Below are 21585 nucleotides of genomic sequence, written 5' to 3'. Positions count from 1 at the left end.
ATTTTCATACAAATCTTACGACCCTGTAATTTTAAAACTACATATTTTTAGAAAAATCTAAAACACCACAGACACAGATATTAGTTTTTAGAATATGTCTGCAAAATTTCATAGACTTTGGTTGCTTAATATTCAAATGAATTGGAACTACGATTGTATGTCACGTTTTTCACATGTAACTTACATTCGGGGTTCAGAAGTTTTTGAATAAACAACCCCCTACCTAGTTTTCGTTATATATTCTTATATGTTCTACAAGCTCGGTCTTTTAATTGCTATTCGTAGGTCCTTTAGGTACAACATATTATCGAGTTTAACGAAAACCTAAGTAAACTAGTTTTGTTTACGCAAATAACGTCAACACAGTACGAGAGAGCATCAAATCTCGACAAAGTTGATAGATTTCGAATATCGAAACACTATGTATGTAAAGCTTGGTACTGCTAATTTATATTTTTTAGTTTCCGCTTGAAAACAGACTGTAAATGAATGGACAACTCGAGCCTTAAAACAAGGCTGTAAAGGCATATTTTACCTTAAAGCTATAATGATTCGATACTCGAAATCTATTAACGTTGTCGAGACGGATGGATTAGACTATGGATTCTGTTTAGTATTCTGGTATCTCAAATATTAACAGCTTAGCGATGTCTTCAGGTTTTTGTTCTTCGGCCGATCTTCGGATGCGTTTCACGCAAGCCGGCCGGCCTTTGACGCTGGTGTCTTTGCGGTAGCCTGCGTTACAGATGCAGAAGTTGGGTGCTGAGCAGGTGCCGTTCGGGCAGCCCCCAGGACAGTAGGGTATGCACCTGCAAAATTGAAATAGACGAGGTGAGCTTCCATTAGACCAACGAGAAATAACTTTTGGGCTAAAGAGCGCTTTTGCTCTTGCTCTACATAATTTTCTTGCATTACCTTCTATTTATTACAAAATTTTCCTTCAAAATTATAAACTGATTTACAGATTTCAGTATAGAACATACATTTTTCTATGATGAAGCCATAAATTATTATTTTTACTATTTTTATTATTATTTTAATTGCTTAGAACTAGATGATGGCCGCAGACTTCATCCACGTGGATATATGTTTACAAAATCCTGCATAAACCATTGATTTTAGGGGATAAAAGTAGTCTATGTATTGATCCAAGGTATAATCTATTTCCATTCCAAATTTCAGCCAAATCCTTTCTGTAGTTTTTACGTTACAGAGTAACAAACATACACTCACACATCCGCATACAAACTTTCGCCTTTATAATATTCAAATTCAAATTCAAATTCAAAATGTTTTTATTCAATTAGACTTTTACAAGTTCTTTCGAATCGTCAAAAGCATCTACCACTGGTTCGGAATGCCTTTCCTACCGAGAAGAACCAGCAAGAAACTCGGCGGTTGCTCTTTTCAAAGATTTGATATACAATATTATGCCATGTATAAAAGCAATTGAAGTCCTGCGCATTGCTGGAGCGAATCGAAGTTCAAATCCACGCTTTTTTATCATTTACATAATCTTCGATAGTATAATATGCTTTTCTCAAGAGCATATTTTTAATAGATTTTTTGAACCTGTGTAAAGGCAAGTCCAAAATTGACTGAGGAATTTTGTTATAGAAGATTATACCCATTCCCACAAATGACTTTTGGACCTTCCTGAGACGGAGCGTAGGAGTCGCAAGCCTGTTACGGTGTCTAGTCAGCCTGTTGTGTAGATCGCCAACCTTCTTGTAACTAAGAATATTTTGTCTTACAAAAATTATGTTGTTGTAAATATATTGAGAGGCTACGGTAAGGATACCTATTTCCTTAAATTTTTCTCGAAGTGAATCGCGTGGTTTTAAGTTATAAATTGCGCGTATTGCCCTTTTTTGTAATACAAAAATTCTCCCAATATCTGCCGCTCTACCCCATATTAAGATTCCATAAGACATAATACTATGAAAATAAGCAAAATATACTATCTTTGCGGTCTCCACGTCAGTTAATTGTCGAATCTTTCTAACCGCGTAAGCAGCAGAGCTTAGTTTGCCAGCAAGAGTTGATATATGGGTGCCCCATTGCAGCTTCGCATCTAAGGTTATCCCCAAAAATGTAGTAGTCTCTTCTATTTTCAAAATATCATTATTTATCCTTAAATTAATGTTACTTGTGTTCTTGGTATTGGGCAGTGCGAATTCAATACACTTAGTTTTTTTTGCATTTAAAAGTAGATTATTTACAGTAAACCAGTGAGTTACCTGAGATATGGCACCATTTATATCGTCAAAATTGTCCTTATTTCTATCGACTTTAAAAATCAAAGACGTATCGTCAGCAAATAGTACGATATCGCAAATATTTTGGACTACATATGGTAAATCGTTTATGTATACTAAGAACATGAAAGGACCTAGAATAGAGCCTTGAGGAACACCCATTAGTGAGGCTGATCCGGATGACTTCACATCATTCACACATACTGTTTGAATACGATCACTAAGATAGGACGCAATGAGACCAAGCGCAGTGTCTTTGATTCCATAGTGGCTCAATTTAACTAAAAGAGTCTCGTGCTCAACGCAATCAAATGCCTTGGATAAATCACAGAAAATACCAATGGCATTCTGTGACCCCTCCCACGCATTGAATATATGCTTTAACAGCATTGCGGCCGCGTCGGTTGTTGATCGACCTTTAGTGAAGCCATACTGTTCAGAATGGAGTAGCTTATTAAAATTGAAATGCTGAAGCAGTTGGTTGAGCATGATTTTCTCAAATATCTTGCTCAGTGTTGGCAAAATTGAAATTGGCCTGTAATTGTTTGGGTCATTTTTGCTACCCGATTTAAAAAGTGGTATCAATTTACTACATTTCATGAGATCTGGAAAAGCGCCTGTATCCACAGACTCATTAAAAATTAAGGCTAGATATGGCGCAATAATATCAATAATATTGTTAATTATTTTTACTGATATTCCCCACAGATCTCCGGTTTTTTTGCTTTGTAAAGATTTGAACACTTTAACAATGTCATATGGAGTAACGTATTCAAACCTAAACAACACACCGCATTCAGTGACATTGGCCCTGAGAAGATCATAGGCTTCTGTTGGTGAAGAGCTAAGGGAACTAGTAGTGATGACTGGAATGTTCTGGAAAAAATTCTCAAATGTATTTGCAATTTCAATATTGGAGTCAATAATACGGTTATTAATTTTTAGCTCCAATTTATTGTTATGCACTTTTTGTTTCCCAGTTTCATCCGTGATGATATCCCAAGCTGCTTTAATTTTATTATCAGAATTAATAATTTTTTGCTTTATGCAGAGTGACTTTGCTTGTATGCAAACCTTTTTGAATAATTTTGAATAATTTTTTACATATTCAACAATATTGTAGTGTGATTATACCTACTTTCAAATAATAAAACTGTAAACTATGTAGCGATAAAGAGACTATTTGCTATAATTGTAGTTACCTTGATCCAGAAGAGTCGCTAGGATCCAGGACATATCCAGGATTACAACGACACATATTTCCTTCTACGCAAACGCCATTGACACATTGCGTAAGACATTCGTATTGTCCATCAGGGTTGGCAGGGGATGGCTGTCGACCTCCAGGATATCCCATTCCCGGGTACCCGAATTGGTTTTGAGAATCTGGCTGACCAGGGTACTGTGGTCTTTGTCCATAATACCCGGCCTGGCCTGTTGATCCTTGTTGTCCTGATTGCCCGTAGGTGCCACTTTGTCCTTGGTATTCGGTTTGGCCTTGGTATCCAGTTTCCCTATGATATCCACTTTGGTTTTGGTATCCAGTTTGACTCTGAATCCCACTTTGTCCACTCTGTCCGAACCCAGATAAACCGTGACTTTCAGGGTAAAGATGATTTTGAGGATTTCTATTTCCTTGCTGATCAGGGTTTGTTTGACCAGGGTATGACTGTCCAGGATATCTTTGATCGGGATTTGTTTGACCAGGATATCTTAGCCCAGGGTATGCCTGCCCAGGGTATGCTTGCCCAGGATATCCTTGACCAGGATTTGTTTGTACAGGATATCCTTGACCAGGGTATGTTTGTCCAGGATAGCCTTGTCCAGGGTACGCTTGCCCAGGTGCTGTTCCGTTTTGAACTTGGCTGTCTGGATATAAGCGGTTGTTTTGCTGGTACGGCGGGTAGTAAGGTGGGACGGAGCCTTGGGGTTGAGTCGTTGAAGATGGGTTGGGTTGATTGCTACAGACATTCGGACCTATGCAACGGCCATTGGGGCATCCTCTGAAAAACAGAAACACCAAATAAGTTTTATTTTCTATATCCAGGTATATAGAGAGGAGGCCCGTTCCTAGTATTGGGCCGGCGATGGGTTCAGCATGGTGAATCTTTAATTACATATCGTCTCCTATCACCAGGCGAGATCGTCGAGAATGGATAAAGCTGCTGCAAAGCCACAAAGAATAGTTGTTTTTCAATAAGTATATGCTGTTTTGCTGTCACTCTACACCAAGTTTTCGTCATGGGACGAAACACAAGTTTGATTTAACCCTCTAAAAATTATAGTGCACTTAAGGTAGGTCATCATCATCATTATGATCAACTTAGTAAGGGTCCACTTTTGAGAACAAGTGTCTCTCTCTTCTCATAATGAGAGGGGTTTAGCAGGGTAATAAGCCCTTGGCCTTTGATAATAACGGTGGGATGACATAAAAGACGTCTTCACCACTAGGTTATCACGGCCCAAGGTGCGTAGTAAGTTAGGTAAAACTTATTGAGATACAAGGAACCAAAAGCTTAATTTGATTAATCTGTTTGGTGCAACATGCAGCATGCTATATGCACCACCCGCCCTCCTATTGCTAAACATGCAGGAAAAGCCAGCCATCAAGCAAGCAATACGCACCACCACCACGCAGCACCATAATATAAATCCCAAAACCATCCTCAGGATATGTAGAGATCGGGGCGAAACGTGCGTCTAGCGATAAATCACTCGACGCACAAATATATGCACCGCCCGCCCTCCCACAGCTAAAGCAGTGCTTGCTATCATGCTGCTTGTTGCACCATACAGATTTACCTATTTCAGGGGATTATAGCAAATCAAGCTTTTGGTTCCTTGTATATCATGGACTTCCGTAAAGTAATCCTGCTTCTATACAATACTTACTGAGGGCACTCTGGTTCGCACTGTCCCTGAGATTTCCTGTAGCCTGGTTTGCAGCGGCACTCGTTGGGTCCTACACAGTCTCCGTTTCTGCACTGGTCACTGCACATTGCCTTGCAGTTGCCTTCGGGGGTTGCTTGGTAACCGGTCTTGCAGGTACAGATGTTGGGCTCGGTACAATTTCCTGGGGAAATAAGAATCAATGGATCAAATCTCACTAGCTTTTTCCCGCGATGAGGTATTAAATGTTTTGAAGATCAATTTGGAATTTCGAAAAATTATTCCTTAGTGGAAGTCTTTTTTTTGAAATTCAGATACAAGTTAATGCTTGACTGCAATCTTTCATGATGGTAAGCTATGACGCAGTCTAAGATGGAAGCGGGCTAATCTGGAAGGAATATGTTGTTATTAAAACCAAACCTCGTATCGGTTTCTACACGGTATTGTACCGGATCGCTAAATCGCTTGTTGGCACGGCTTTGCCGGTGTGTAAGTAACTAGCAACGGCCGAAGCTTCCTACCAGACCAGACCAGACCAGATATCATTAAGAAATTATAAATTTCCAATCGTTCCCTGCCGGGAATAGAACGTGGGGCCTCTCAAATGCTCACCTATTCCACCACAATTTTCTCTACACACAGGCTTGCAGAACTTTCCTTCTGTATCCAAAGTATATCCATCTTTGCACAAACACTCCCCGCCACTGCAGCGGCCGTTTTGACATCCAATCGGACATGTTGGCATGCAGAAACCACCTAAGTTCTGAGAAAAAAAACCATTTTATGTTACTCTATCATTTCTGATGTCATCATCATTATTAACTGAAAGATGTCCACAGCTGGACATAGATTTATTTTACGAACTTCCACAGGCGATGCGTTGCCTGCCTCTGCGACTCGTTTGATGTAGTCTGTCCTGACTTGTATGGGGTCTACCAACGCTGCATTATATTAATTACCAAATACCAATCTTAAATATCTAATTTTAACTACTGCATTAAGATATGATAATTAATTGATAGCTATTTGTATTAAAATCCTTGGAGAAGTCGAATTTATACAAGGAACCAAAAGCTTATTTTGCTATAATCCACTGAAACAGACAAATCTGTATGGTTCAACGATTTTTTGCAATTATGCATTGTAAGGTCTACATCTCCTGAGGATGCTCCGGTGTCGGGGCGAAATATGGGTTGAGTGGTTTTAGGAATTGTGTGGTGCTGCGTGGTGGTGGTGATGCGTATTGCTTGCTTGGTGGCTAGCTTTTCCTGCATGTTTAGTAGTGGGAGTCGGTAGAAATTAAAATTGAAGTTAATCCTTACCCTAATATGGTCTGGGTAGCAGGTGCAAACATTGGGTGAAGTGCAGACAGCGTTGACGCACTCCGGGTTGCACACCGGGTCGCACACTTGGAACAGCTCTATATTCCTCTCGTATCCTTTGCAGCACGTTCTTATCCGGCTCAGGTCGGGACGAGACTGGAATGAAATCCATACTTAATGTTAAATGCGAAAGTGTGTCTGTCTGTCTGTCTGTCTGCTACCTTTTCACGGCCCAACAGTTTAACCGATTGTGACGAAAGGTACAGGGTTAGCTTATATCCCAGGGACGGACATAGGCTTTTTATCCCGGGAAATCAAAGTTCCCACGGGATTCCCAAAAACCCATCCGCTTAACTGATTTGTATGGAATTTGGTACCGAGGTAGCTTACGTCCCTGTAATTGACATAGGCATTTTATCCCGGAAAAATCAAACAGTTCCCACGGGATCTATATAAATCTAAATCCACGCGGATGAAGTCGCGGGCATCCTCTAGTACTCGTAGTTTATAGATGAAAATAAAACCTAGTTATTGTAATACATAAATACTTAATGAAACCATGGGTTCGTGAGGCGAGGATGCCAGATCCTTTTGTAAGGAGCTGTCATCCCGTCTCGTGGAGTCCACGGGTGACCGGAGGTCTGGCAGTTACCTTGGTCAGCATATTAGTCTGGCCATTCAACGAGGTAACGCAGCGTTCTGGGCACCCCGCCTCGTTGCAGTGATTTGGTTGACATTGTTGTTTTGTAATTTTTATATTTAAGTATTTATAGTATTTGTAAATAATGAATAAAGTAAACAAGTGTAAATTAAAAATTTATAACACCCCCGACAAGTGAAGGTTAGGTACAGTAACTAGAAAAAAGCTGATAACTTTTAAACGGCTGAACCGATTTTCTTGGATTATAGCTAAGAACACTCTCGATCAAGCTACCTTTCAAACAAAAAAAAACTAAATTAAAATCGGTTCAATGGTTTAGTGGCTACGATGCCACAGACAGACACACAGATACACAGATACACACGTCAAACTTATAACACCCCTCTTTTTGGGTCGGGGGTTAAAAAATATATAATAGCGAATCACCCCGGTCTGAACACAAGCTGAGCGGCCTGTCTATTTGAGGCATTAGACCAATCAGCACCTAAGTAGGTACCTAAGTAATATTTAGGAAAAAAATCGGGCAGAGCCCGACAAAGATTTTTTCATTCTATTATTTTTAATGTAGTATATATAGTAAGCGTGCTGGCGAATTCCGGATAGATATGAAAGATTATATTTCAGACTAGCTGATGCCCGCAGCTTCGCCCGCGTGGATTGGTCAGATCCCCTGCAGCATCAGGATTGAGGAGTTGGACTCCAATTTTTTTATGAAACAATGTCGCAAAGTTCCTTTATCGATTAAAAAAGAAATGACGCAAATCGGTTCAGAAATCTCGGAGATTTCGGTGTACATAGGTAGAAAAACACAACTCCCTTTTTGAAAGTCGGTTAAAAAAGTAGCCTTTGTTACTAACTGGTCAATTCTCTACTTGTCTGTGAAAATCCCGTCAAAATCGATTCAGCCGTTCCCAAGATTAGCCTTTTCAAACAGACAGACAGACAGACAAAAATTTTAAAAACGTGTGATTCGGTTATAGTATCGTTCAAATAACCATATGACCTTAATATGCGGTAGTTATTTCGAAATTACAGACAGACACTCCAATTTTATTTATTAGTATAGATTTCCCTTACCCCATTGCCAGTTGGTACATGCGCAGGATCTCGAGCCAAAGAAGCGGTTCTGTGAACGAAAAGGCATTTTTTTCAATTTCCAATGTAAGATAAAGTTATTTTACATATAAATATGAAAGGGCTTTATTTGTACATTCTAAAACAGATTTTTATTTATTTCTATGCATAATAGTTTTTGATTTATCGTGCAAAATGTCGGAAAAAATACCCGAGTACGGAACCCTCGGTGCGCGAGTCTGACACGCACTCGGCAGGTTTTTTAGGAATACGAATATTATAGAGATACGGAACCCTAAAAACTGAAAATGAAAGGTACTTACGGTACTTCTATGTAACAAACTCCCACTTCGCGGAAGTCCTTTCCATAGCCTCCAGTGGCCTGCTGGGAGCCGTTCTGCTGCCGCGTCATGTTGAACCGCATCACGTACCCTCCGTAGCCTCCTTCTTGTCTGTTGCAGGAAAACAAACATTAACAGGGCTCTCTCCGTCACTCGTTTCATACAATCGTAGTTCCAATTTCATTTGAATATTAAGCAACCAAAGTCCATGAAATTTTGTAGACATATTCTAGAAACTAATATCTGTGTCTGTGGTGTTTTACATTTTTCTAAAAATATTGTAAGCTTGGCCCATATTAATTATCTATAAAACATAGTTGGCGCCACTCAAATCATAACATCATATTACAAGGCGTCATTGATTGGCTGAAGTTGTTCAACATCTGATCGATAAACGTACTGTATATAAAATTCTTATAGTTTTTAGTTGATGGATTGTAGCATAATAAAGGATAATATTTGTAATCAATATATAAGATGAAAACATCTTTATTACTTAGATGATTTGTGAAACGAGCTTGATGATTTGTATATTAGTCACTAAGTTTATTCATTGTACAATTTGGATTGGCCGATAACGATAAGATAAAAAGGGGAGTGGCTAATAAACGTGGAGAGGTTACCTGTAAGAGTGGTTTTAAAACGACGACATTCAAAAATATACTAACGTAAGAGGAACAACATTTATTTGACACAAATGTAAAAGTTAATAAATTTAAATATGAAATAAAAGTGTAATAATTTATCATAAAGATTGTGTTTGTGATTTCGTCAGACCTTACCCAAAAGGTCAGAAGAGGGACATCAAGAAAATATAATATTTTCTTGTCACGCTCACGACTCAGAGAAACAAGTGGAAATATACAGAGGAACGAGAAAGAAGTGGAGGTCTAGTAGACCACAGACATTTTGGAGCACAAGGCCAATATTTGGGCCTCAATATATCAAAGTACCTAGTCATGGCATCAAAGGATTTCTGGATAAACGGGTAGGATCTTTCCATGATTTTATTTTTATTGATACCTATTAATGGTAATTTTTTTTTTATTTGTGTGGGTTTTCGTTTTGTTTGTTCTACATTTAGTTATCATTTTGTTAGAAAGCTTTGCTCCGAGTTGGAATGGAAATTATATAACGTTATGATACCTAGAATTACCCACATGTTTATAATTCATCTTGTATATTGGTTATACAAATGCGATCGACCTTCAAATTGTGGTTTAAATAACATTGAGGTATTTAGAAGGCTTATTTTACAATGAAAAATGAAAAATGTTTATTTACAAAATACAGTCTTGTACAATTTTCCTGTGTCTGTGTGGTGGTACCCGCACTAGGTTATCCTGTATCGTGGGTACAATGGAATAGATAGTGAACATAGTGTTAAACAATATAAAAAGTGTGGTTTACTTAATGATGGGCGTTATTGTTACTTTTAAATAGTTTTCAGGATGTATCTACTATGTCCTGCCGGGGTTTTATTTCTCATTAAATGATTTCACAGGTGAATATCTCACGGAACGTGGTATTTCAATCTTCACACTTGTAATCGTGTGCCGAATTAGTTTGGTTAAGAGTTACGATAGGGATTTATTTTCACATAGTGGTTTTGTTTTACGGAAGGTAGGTTCTGGATTTAGGTTCAATCGTTTGCTGCACTCATTGTATAGATAGATGTTTTCCTTTTTCTAGCACACAGTGACGCGATATTATCACACAGCACTCATTGGGCATCTTGAATGTTGTTTTGTGAAATTATTATTTTTTGTAAACCGCTTTGGGATAAGGTAGAAAAAGTTACATGAAATAGCTTTTCGTTTTACGCCTGCCAGTGAAATAATCCGTCTCTACTTGTAATGGTTACTAAGTGATTGGGGATATAAAATGTTAATTGATAAAAATGAAGGTGATCCGTTGTAATAAAGTAATAGTGACCAGGGTTAATAAATTGAGCATTTTGAGAAATATAAATCCTAAAATGGGTGTAAAAGTAGGTTTATCTTATCTGGTTATTCTTTAACTAAATTTAAAATTATGGTAGGTAGGTAGTCAGATAGTTTTAAAATACGGGGTGCATAAATAAGTGTTTTTTTTTTTACAAAAGTGAGGAGAAATGTTTTCATTTATCTATTTTTACCACTTGAAACGCGTAATGTTTGAGTTTCAAACATAACTTTGCTGATAACAGCTCACCATGAACAACCCATGGCCGGCCCACTACTGAGCAACAAGTGTCTCCTCACAGAATGAGAAGGGTTTAGGCCGTAGTCTACCACGCTAGATAACAGCTAATTTACTTTTAATACTGGCACAATAATTTGAGTACTACGAGTAGCAGGTAGGTATAGTATATGGGCAGCGGGGTTTTTTTTTTTTGTTTACCTGTATTCACGCAATTAACTGTGTACTGCCGCATTTAAATGCAATATGATTTTGTTTTTATTGGATTAACATCGCTTGGCGGGTTAAATTCCTGGCAAATGTTCTATTAAAATTAGAGTAAGTTTTTTTTAATGGTAATATACCTACAGTACTGCCCTTAGGGCAGGGCGCGATTATAAGTACCTACTACCAAAATACTATTTTCTTTGTTGTACGAAAGAAATTTTAGGCAAATATCTTTGCACTACGCTCGCGTTTGTGGCATGACATTATCCCAGAAATATATTTAAAAAAATTTTCACGCTCGCTTGACTCGCTTCGCGATAGTTCAGTTTCGATATGCATTTAGTTAACGAAACTCTCAGGAAACCACGTTTGTTGTGCTCTCGAAATTGATCAGTCTGTTTGATAAAATCGAAATGCGGTGCCTTATAAATTTCGCTTAGGAGCGCCGGTAGTATCTCATGATAATATGAATAGTGATCATAATTTTTTTTTTAGGCTGATTAAGCATTGAAGGTTTTTCGGCTGGTCTGGCATTTCGCCTGATTTTATGTTTTTGCTTATTTAGCGCGTTCAGGAAAGCTTTGACAACGTTTTATAACATGAGTATATATATATTTTTTTTGTTTTAGTTACCGAAACAGAAAAAAAAAGCATTAAAGATGTGGGACCGAGGGATAAATCTAGTGTGATTTTTGGTTGGATTATGAAGTTGTAGTTAGGGTATTTAAAATAGAAAGATTTCAATTGTAGGAAATGATGTAAAACATGTTGAGGATAAGTTGTGTAATAAAGTCGATAATTCACTTGTTGGATGTCACGCGATCTCATTGCGAGGAGGAATCTTTTTCTTGTCTCTGTTTTTATAAATACGGTGTTCTGACGGGTTTTTTATTTACGTCTCGGATTATTGAATACTTTCGGTGTTTGATTGGACGGTTAGAGGTTGCAAAAGCAATCGCCCTCTAATTAAAACATTTATTTAGGCATTAGTTCAATTTGGATTAAATCTCGCGAAAAGCCACGGTGGCTGTCTCTCGCGCGTCTTGGAAAGACATTCCTAATGCCTGTTTTTCTGAGGGAGGGATGCATTATCAAGTGAGATGAGCTGCAATGTTTGCGGCTGACTATTTTGGAAAATTTGCAATCGTGGCAAGTGGAGTAAAGTTTGACTAAGCTATTTAATGAACAAAGTATATAATGGATTTGGTGAATGGTTATATTATATAACATTTTGATAAATGGATGAATTTGAAGAGTGTATGTATGTGGTTGATGCACATTTGTTTCATATTTTTACTTAAGTTATAAAGTATTACATTTGGTGAGTAGTTATTTATATTTGGTAGGGTAGGTTTGATAAACAGGTAGTTATCTTGATTAATAAGTGAGTTATCATTTTATAAATGCGTACTTTAATGTTTGATGAACTGGTATACTTGATAAATGTGCATATTTTCATACTTCAAAGACAAGTTGTACCTATTAGTTTCTTCAAGCTTTTAGTTGCTGATAATTATATTAACATTCTTTAGAGCGCATGTCCTATGGACGAAATCGTTTATACATACTTTCACTGTTTGAAATGTTACAATCATAAAGATATAGTTATGACTAGAGGGGGTCATAGCTTGTTGCCGCTCTTGTACATCCATGTGTCAACTAGGTATTGTTATCTCAGTATATTTCAGGGAACCTCCGTTCGGGTGAAAGCGATAGCTGTTGGATAAATGCTTGTTGGGTTATCAGAAGACCGTGTAGTCTTCGATGAGGTTACTTGTAAATATTATAGCGAAATAGTAAGTTTAAAAATAGAATGAGGCTAAACTAAAAAAATGAGACAAAGATAAAAATAATAACTTAAAGCATTGAAACAGCATAAAGTGAAATAGTAACTTACAAACTATACATACATATTTACGAATTATGTAGATAGATATAGTATTACTGGATTATGTATATCAAATAAGAATACTGTCAGCTCATGTTTTGTTTTCGGCGTGGTAATTTTACGCTTAAAACTCATAAGAGATATCATGAGGTTCGCTTTCTGTAAAAGTTATTAGCTTTAACAGTTAATTGATTTATTACATTATTTATTTATTATACACTCAACAAGTAAAAGTATTTTGTTTTGACAAAATCCAAAGAAGTACCTATTGGATTAATAAGGCGAGGTACGAAGCATTGGCTGGATTTTACAACATTTAAAGTTTCCTGTTCATTTTTATCATTGAGTTAATTTGAGGCGGAAGGATCCTCTGGAAAATTTTTAAGATTAAGTTATTAGTAAGAAAGTATATTTTGATTAGGTTAGTTTAAAATGTACAGCCGGTAATTTAAAAAAAATATATATATTTAATTTTACATAATAGGTGAAGCTGGTTGATGCACCAAAAATCGAATTATCATAGGAATTTAATTAAGCTAACATTTTTATTTATTATCAACTTCAAATATACAGTAGCAAACTGATTAGTTGGAATACATGCAGTGATTGGAATATTTAAGTTCCGATAGAAGAATCTATATCGTGGCTTGTTCCTTTATGGACAAGAATATTTTTTTTTGACTCGTGGGACCACTTACACAAAATATCAACGTTCGGTTTGGAGGTCTTCCATGGCTATTCCTACAGTTCCATGACGTATTGAAGAGGTTAACACTTTGTCGCTCATCACATCAACCAGCACGGCATTTGGGTATGATGGATGGATGTAGATAGGTACACATTTGATGGGGGGGGGGGTTTAGTGGTTTGTATCAATAGGAACCAGGGGTTGAATGAGGAAGGCTGAGGACAGTACGTGTGGTGCTTACTAGGGAAGGTTTATGTTCAACAGTGACCTTATGATGATGACGATGTAGATGACGATGATGATGATGATGGACGTACGAGGACGAATCTTTTACGAAACGAATAAAGGAAAATCGAACAGATGCGGGTCATTACGGTTAACATATAAAATAATGTATAAGGTACCTACTTTCTTCTAATCTTTATGATCGATCAGCTTGTGATAGAGATCTTGATGTCGTAGAGAATAGAGATGTATCGAACGGAATATTTATTTCATTTTTTTTCCTGCTATTATGTTGATATCGCTTTTCTCTATGAAAAGGAATTAATGATAAACTAATAGGTATCATTCGGCGGCGAGTCGCGACTGTGTCGTTCCCAGGGTCGAATTTGGTAGTTCTGCTTATGTTACTCGAAACGACAAAGTACGCCATATGGTGCATATTATGGCTAAAATAAAATATATAAGTATCATGTGAAATTATAAATCAAAGATTCTTTTTGCATGTAGATATTATATGGTTAAGAGGCACAAGTGACGCAACTACTGTACCCTGGCGTTTGTTTAACATTGTCCATTAGTACTTCAGAATGTGGATTTTGCTAGGAAAAAAAAAAAAAAAAAAAACAATAGGTAATTGTAAGAAATATGGGAAGCGTAATCTGCATTAAAAGAAAAAGTTTGAATTGGAAGCAACCAGGCATAGGATTTTCATACATCCGTAATCACGTTCCTTTCAACTCTCTAACTATCACGGTTCACGATACGCCGTTCACGGTTCAGGCCGTGACGCACGTGCAGACGGACAGACGGACGGAGAGCAGAGGTTTAGAAAATAGGGTCTCGTAGGCACCCTTCGAGGGGTACGGAACTGGAGAAAACTAAATTATAATAATGATAATAGGTTTTCTAGGTTACCAAGTAAAATTACTTCTCTTAGGTCGGATTGTATTATGATGGATGCTTATGAAACAAAATTAAATGAACGGTCTACTCAAAGTGTTTTATGTTTGCAGGATCCAAGGATGTTGGAAATGAATAAATGAGGAAAAGAAAGACCCAAAACTAGGTATGGGTCAGGGACACAAAGTCCCAAGGAAGGAAAGCCCCGAGGTTACGGGCTATGGACAAAAAGTCCTATAGGAGGAAGGAGGTAGACCCTAGGATAAGGGTCATTAAAAATTTGGATCTGGAGGGAAAGAACCCTAGGATAAGGGTCATTAAAAATTTGGATCTGGAGGGAAATAAGGACAATCACATATGTATCCCGGTAGAAGAGAGACGCGCCAAGGCTCGGAATCCGCGATTTTCCAATAAGAAGGGAAGAAGAAAATATGTGCGTAAAACTATTGCGTTGAAAGTGTATGAAAATGTTTTGTGATTTAAATCGAGAACTGGCGGCGATTAACTTTAAGTTTAGAGAGTTTATTTTATCAAAAGGACAAGAAGTTCACTTACACATATTCATATTAAGAATCGCTCCCGATTCTAAATATAAATATAGAAGAAAACATAATCTTTAAAGGTATGGTGACTATACAATAATATAAAAAGTCAAAACACGTTATATTCGTTAACAAACTATACCTACATCTAGCTAAGATATCTATGGTGTTTGACACTGTTTGATTAAACTTTAAACTTTGTAAAAGATTTTTCCTCCAGTATGAGTTTCGGCAAGTACATTATGTAGTAGAGCTAGGTAGTTTACATACCATAATTAGTCCTAGCTTTATGTAATTGTAGCATAATAGGTATGTTCGTTTTGTGTACGATATTTATGAGATTTAGCTTTAAAGTGATGCGTGTATGTACGGACTTTAATAGTATTTTCCTAACAAATAGACATATTTTGAATTTGTATAATTGACTTATATAATATAGTTCATCAGTTTTCTTATATAATTCTTTAGTGGGAAGGAGAGTCTAGTTGGAACAGAACTTTTAACAATTTATTTTGAGATACTTGAAACCCTTTAAAGTAGTTTTTAGTAATTAGTTTTACATGCTCATCCCCAAATCTCTATTGAGTGTTCCTGTAAAATATTGGCTTGTGAGTTATAATTGATGCTTCGGACTTTATGCATATACCTACCTTCTTTGATTAAATTGAGGCCTCCTTTAGTTGCTACTGGTCTCGCAATTTTTGATATCTTTATGATTTTTGAAAAATTATTTATAAATTTAGAGTGTCTGCATCTTTTTATTTTAATATTAGCGGAAGAGAACAGAAAAATGAATTTTAGATTAAAGGCTAAATTTGAGTGCTACTGTAGACTGGCAGGTAAAGTTGCGAGGGTAAATAGTTTGGAATTGAATTGAGTTTATCTGCTATTTTCTAATTATATCGGATGGAAAGGGGTGCTGCGAGTGCTCTAAAATTAAGTTGCAATCATAATCAATACCAATGTATCAATAAAACTGTATATTCCTTCTAGTTAAGTTAGCAAGAATATTAATTTAATTAATTACTATCTTAATTTTTTTTTGTTTTGTTGAACTAAGTCTTTGTCATTTTGGTTGTGAAGTTTACATGTTACTTAAGTTTTAATTTTTTTTTAAAAGCGATGAGACTCGCTTAAAACAGGATGGCCGAGCTGTAAGCTTGGCCCATATTAATTATCTATAAAACATAGTTGGCGCCACTCAAATCATAACATCATATTACAAGGCGTCATTGATTGGCTGAAGTTGTTCAACATCTGATCGATAAACGTACTGTATATAAAATTCTTATAGTTTTTAGTTGATGGATTGTAGCATAATAAAGGATAATATTTGTAATCAATATATAAGATGAAAACATCTTTATTACTTAGATGATTTGTGAAACGAGCTTGATGATTTGTATATTAGTCACTAAGTTTATTCATTGTACAATTTGGATTGGCCGATAACGATAAGATAAAAAGGGGAGTGGCTAATAAACGTGGAGAGGTTACCTGTAAGAGTGGTTTTAAAACGACGACATTCAAAAATATACTAACGTAAGAGGAACAACATTTATTTGACACAAATGTAAAAGTTAATAAATTTAAATATGAAATAAAAGTGTAATAATTTATCATAAAGATTGTGTTTGTGATTTCGTCAGACCTTACCCAAAAATATGTAGTTTTAAAATTACAGGGGCTCAAACATTTGTATGAAAATTTTTAAGACCGCGTAACTTTGAAACCGAATATTTTAACAGAAATCTGGAAAACCACAGACATAGCTATTAGTTTCTAAAATATGTCTGCAAAATTTCATGGACTTTGGTTGCTTAATATTCAAATGAAATTGGAACTACGATCGTATGAAACGAGTGACGGAGAGAGCCCTCTTAATTACTAGCGTATGCCCGCGATTTCGTCCGCGTGAACTGCACAAATTTCAAACCCCTATTTTACCCCCTCAAGTGTAGAATTTTAAAAAATTCTTTCTTAGTGGATGTTTACGTCATAACAGCTATCTGCATAGCAAAGAGCCGTCCAGTTGCTTGAGCTGTGCATTGATATCAGTCAGTCAGTCAGCTTTACCCTTTATATATTTAAAGTGTTTAGATTTGGATGGAAGGTTTTTTTTATTCAATACATTTTAGTCCTTGACTGCAATTTCACCTGGTGGTAAGTGATGAAAGTCTACAATGGAAACGGGCTAACCTGGAAGGAGTAATGGCAGTTTGTACATCCATTACTCCTTGTGGGTTACTAGAAACCATAAAAATATAAAGTATTATACGTACGTGTTACCAGGAGCGCTAGGGTTGTAATACGGGTAGCCTGACCACCCCTGATGTCCACCCTTGACACCGCCCTTAACTCCTGACTTGACGTTAATCCATTGCGCGTCGTCTGCGCATGCGCACCCTAGCAGCAGGGCGCCGATGACTATCAGCATCATACCCTAAGAATGTAAGGCAATACAAGATAGGAACAGATGTCTTATCACACAAATATTATAGATGCGAAAGTGTGTCTGTCTGTTTGTCCTTCCTTCATGCTAACTAAGCAACCAATCGACTTGATTTTTAGCATAGAGATAGTTGGAAGGACGGAGAGTAACGTAAGCTACTTTTTATCCCGGAAAATGTGAGATGTCCCAGATGTGAGAAGAGCTTATTCTCGTGAGAACTGTTTGTTTTTCCGGGATAGAAAATAGTCTATACTCTATACCACTCTCAGGTCACACAAGAAAAAATAATGGATCCTTTGTTACTGCTTGATTGAAGAACCGAGGTCTGAAATATGGCATGCTATACTAAAGAAACCATTTGTTTCCCCGGGACATAAAGTAACCTATGCCACTCTTGTATCCATGCGAAAAATTACGTCGACCCGTTGCTCTGTTGCTACTTGATTGAAGGACAAGCAAACCAACACACTTTTGCATTTATAATATTAACCGTTATTATTCTGCGAACAGGAAAAACTACTCACATTGAAAACGCTAACAAATTAAGCCTTGAATTTATTCGACGAAAGATACACCTTGAAAAAATCTTAATTTTCCACTGTTTTGGTAACAATTTAACTTGAAATGGTTTGATCTAAATCTAAGTGTAGTCCTGAGGTCATGGTTAAATTAAGACACACGCCAGTGTGACAGCCAAGTTCTAATAAGATAAACATTTAGGTTAACCTACTGAATTCCTTCCTTCCTTTACAAAGTTATTACATGATGATACCTGCAACTTATTTCGTGAGGATTTAGGTTTAAAAACCCTGTGGGAACTCTTTGATTTTCCGGGATAAAAAGCAGCTTAATACGTCGCTCTCTAGGTTTTTAACAATATCCATGTAGATTATGTTGATTTGTTCCTGAGTTGCATTGTAATTGAAGGACAAACCAACAGACACAGTTTCGCATTTTATAATAATACTAAAGGATGCCCACGGCTTCGCCCGCGTGGATTTCGGTTTTTTGAAATCCTTAGGAAATCTCCTTTTTAGGAATCCTTAGGAACTCTTTGATTTTCCGGGATAAAAATAGCCTATGTCCTTCCCCGGGATGTATCCCAAGTCTGTACCAAATTTCATTAAAATCGGTTCAGCGGTTGGGCCGTGAAAACGTAGCAGACAGACAGACGGACAGACAGATAGACAGATAGACAGACAGACACACTTTCGCATTTATAATATTAGTATGGATTAATGCACTTAGTAGGATAGTAGGTATATTATTAGTTATGACATAATGAACTTGAACTTACCGAAGACGATTATGTCAACTTGTAAGTAGGTAAAGTGTGCACTCCTCTGTATTCAGAACAACACTGAGTTGACTACTGTGATAATTATATTCGTATGCCGGTGGTTTGATGTGATAAATTTGATAAGAGTGAACCAGAGTTAGATTGTGAGGTTCCGTACATTTTTTTAATTCAACACTCGTGTGAATATTCAGCTTTAGATTAATTACTGAGATCCTTTGATATTCAATCAACTTGCACAAAAGGTTTTGTTCAACGATTCTGTAGGACCATGGTTCGGTTTGGCCATTACGCTGGCCAAATGCGGATTGGCGGATTTCACATATCTTTATTATGGAGATCTCTCAGGCATGTAGAGTTTCATTTTTTTCATTTTTTCCTCACGATGTTTTTTTCCACCATTAAAGCAAGTGATATAAAAATTACTTAAAATGCACATAACTCCGAAAAGATAGAGGTGCGTGCCTGGGATCGAACCTCGAAAAGAAGGCTGTCGTTTTAATCACTAGGCTATCATAACCTATTTATGTACTGCTTGATTGGTAATTTAATATTATATTGGAGGTAGAAAACGGGCGTTGGTATCATTTTTAACCCCCGACCCAAAAAGAGTGGTGTTATAAGTTTGACGGGTGTATCTGTGTATCTGTCTGTGGCATCGTGGCTCCTAAATGAATGAACTGATTTTAATTTAGTTTTTTTTTGTTTGAAAGGTGGCTCGATCGAGAGTGTTCTTAGCTATATTCCAAGAAAATCGGTTCAGCCGTTTGAAAGTTATCAGCTCTCTTCTATTTACTGTAACCTTCACTTGTCGGGGGTGTTATAAATTTTTAATTTACACTTGTGTATAATATATTTAGAAGATAGATGAAGAACGAATGAACCGATTTTAATTTAGTGTCAGCTCTTTTCTAGTTATCTTATAGATGTTTTTGTGTCGGGGGTTTTTAATTTTTGAGTTATTAAAAGATTTTTCTTGGCTATTTGCGATTTATACATATTATGAACATTTTTCCGTTGCAGAACCCTGATTCTAGTAAGAATAGAGTCATCACTCAGACTAATGATGAACTAATACATTATACAGAATGTTTTATTATTTTGTATTATGACTAGGTACCACCTACACAGATAATAAATATAATACTTATTTAGTACTTACCTAATCATTTACTTTGCTTATTTTATTGTTATCGGTTTCACTTATCAGCCTTTCGTGCCTCAATTTTTTTTTAACTTGCTTTTGGGTCGAGTAGTTCATCTATTAATAGCCCGCACTTATAGGTGAATAGATAATTCGGATGTATGGGGCATTGTTAGAATCCTTAGCTCGCCGCCATACCTATTGGTTTTTTTTAAGAGAACATCGTCCCCTATTTTCAAATGTAAAAAGTCGTTTTAGTTTATTTTTGGCAGGGTGGTCAGGTATATTTTTTAAAATCTTGACTTTCTACTTCCAGTTGACACCAAGAAGGAACAATCCGGAATAGCAGAAGCTTCACTGATGTTTTTGTTTCCGGTTAGAAACACAAAAAAACGGCCAAGTGCGAGTCAGACTCGCGTACCGAGGGTTCCGTACTCGGGTATTTTTTCCGACACTTTGGACGATAAATCAAAAACTATAATACATAAAAATAAATAAAAATCTGTTTTAGGATGTACAAGTAAATCCCTTTCATATGATACCCTACTTGGTATAGTTATCTTACTTTGAAAATTGAAACACATTTTAATTTTTATAATGATGTAACCACAAATGCCCAGTTTCAGATTTATTTCTTTACTTGTGGTATAAGACCTACCTACCTGACAAATTTCATGATTCTAGAATCTAGGTCAACGGGAAGTACCCTATAGGTTTCTTCACAGACACGACGGACGGACGGACAGACAGACAGACAGACAGACAACAAAGTGATCCTTTAAGGGTTCCGTTTTTCTTTTTGAGGTACGGAACCCCAAAAATTGCCAAACCTCTTTTCCTCTTAGCTCCTAGGAATTCCTCTCATAATGATGACGATATATAGGTAGTCGAGTTGGACATCACGTATTGGCAAATATTATTGTCGGTGAGAATACGGTATCAGCGGATAGTGCCCACGCTTGACCCCGTACTATCAGCTTCCACGAATCTTGCAAAATAATACAATTATAATGGTTCTTGTTAATACGCAAGCTAATCGGAGAGGTTTGACCCCCAACAAATAAGCGTTTAACTCTTTGACCCCCAACAAACACTATTATGTCCACACACACAGATATTATGTCCTATTCAAGACACCTAGCCCGAGAATTGGTGCGGAATTTTGAGGAGGTGTCTAATAAAAAATAAAATTTAGCAATATCAGCATAAATCTTTCCCGCATTTATGTCATATTTATTTTATTTATTGCTCTTTTTCCTTGTTTTTCTTTACATTATTATATTGTTAGTGTTAATGATGGTCAGATGGCAGTCTAAGGTAGAGCGTCTGTCTTAAAGATACCTACCTATCCACTCTTATTATTAAGTTATAATAATATGTCATTATAACAATTGTATGTGATCCAAAAAATTTACTTAACTATGCCACCCGAAATAATTTATAAACTAAAGTTTATCACGAACTCGAGTCCTCATGTAACTTCTCAAGTTAATAGTCTACTACTTAACTACTCGTA

At 36.7% G+C, this 21585-nt stretch overlaps 1 protein-coding gene and 1 long non-coding RNA gene across 4 annotated transcripts; one reads left to right on the top strand and one right to left on the bottom strand.

Annotated features, from left to right (window-relative positions):
• Nucleotides 1-257: 257 nt before the first annotated feature.
• LOC123867377 (platelet endothelial aggregation receptor 1-like) lies at nt 258-19037 on the bottom strand. Of its 3 annotated transcripts, none has more exons than XM_045909386.1 (9): nt 18926-19037; nt 17459-17619; nt 8528-8656; nt 8208-8256; nt 6470-6625; nt 5760-5910; nt 5151-5331; nt 3461-4258; nt 258-809 (listed from the first exon to the last, which is right to left on the bottom strand). In XM_045909386.1, the coding sequence occupies exons 2-9, from the start codon at nt 17614-17616 to the stop codon at nt 611-613; spliced, it is 1821 nt and encodes a 606-aa protein (XP_045765342.1). In that variant the 5' UTR covers nt 17617-17619; nt 18926-19037; the 3' UTR covers nt 258-610. The 3 variants fall into 3 exon arrangements, with proteins under 3 accessions (XP_045765342.1, XP_045765341.1, XP_045765340.1); XM_045909385.1 differs by having other exon boundaries at nt 3461-4261; nt 17459-17618; nt 18926-19005; XM_045909384.1 differs by having other exon boundaries at nt 3461-4261; nt 17459-17630; nt 18925-19002.
• Nucleotides 2694-7749, top strand: LOC123867407. The gene is made up of 3 exons (XR_006796415.1): nt 2694-2704; nt 4929-4933; nt 7549-7749. It is a non-coding gene; the product is annotated as an uncharacterized LOC123867407 (long non-coding RNA).
• Nucleotides 19038-21585: the final 2548 nt, after the last annotated feature.

This window comes from Maniola jurtina, chromosome 8, assembly GCF_905333055.1.
Source record: "Maniola jurtina chromosome 8, ilManJurt1.1, whole genome shotgun sequence".
NCBI lineage: Eukaryota > Metazoa > Arthropoda > Insecta > Lepidoptera > Nymphalidae > Maniola > Maniola jurtina.
This window is presented reverse-complemented; position numbering and strand designations above follow the sequence as displayed.

Excerpts from the sequence above, each read along its gene's own strand:
- LOC123867377 (XM_045909385.1), bottom strand. The coding sequence starts at position 17,616 with ATGATGCTGATAGTCATCGGCGCCCTGCTGCTAGGGTGCGCATGCGCA. Across the intron at positions 6,626-8,207 it reads ATGTACCAACTGGCAATGGG|TCTCGTCCCGACCTGAGCCG; the intron begins GTAAGGGAAATC and ends ATTTCATTCCAG. Across the intron at positions 5,332-5,759 it reads AGAAAATTGTGGTGGAATAG|GAAATTGTACCGAGCCCAAC; the intron begins GTGAGCATTTGA and ends TTATTTCCCCAG.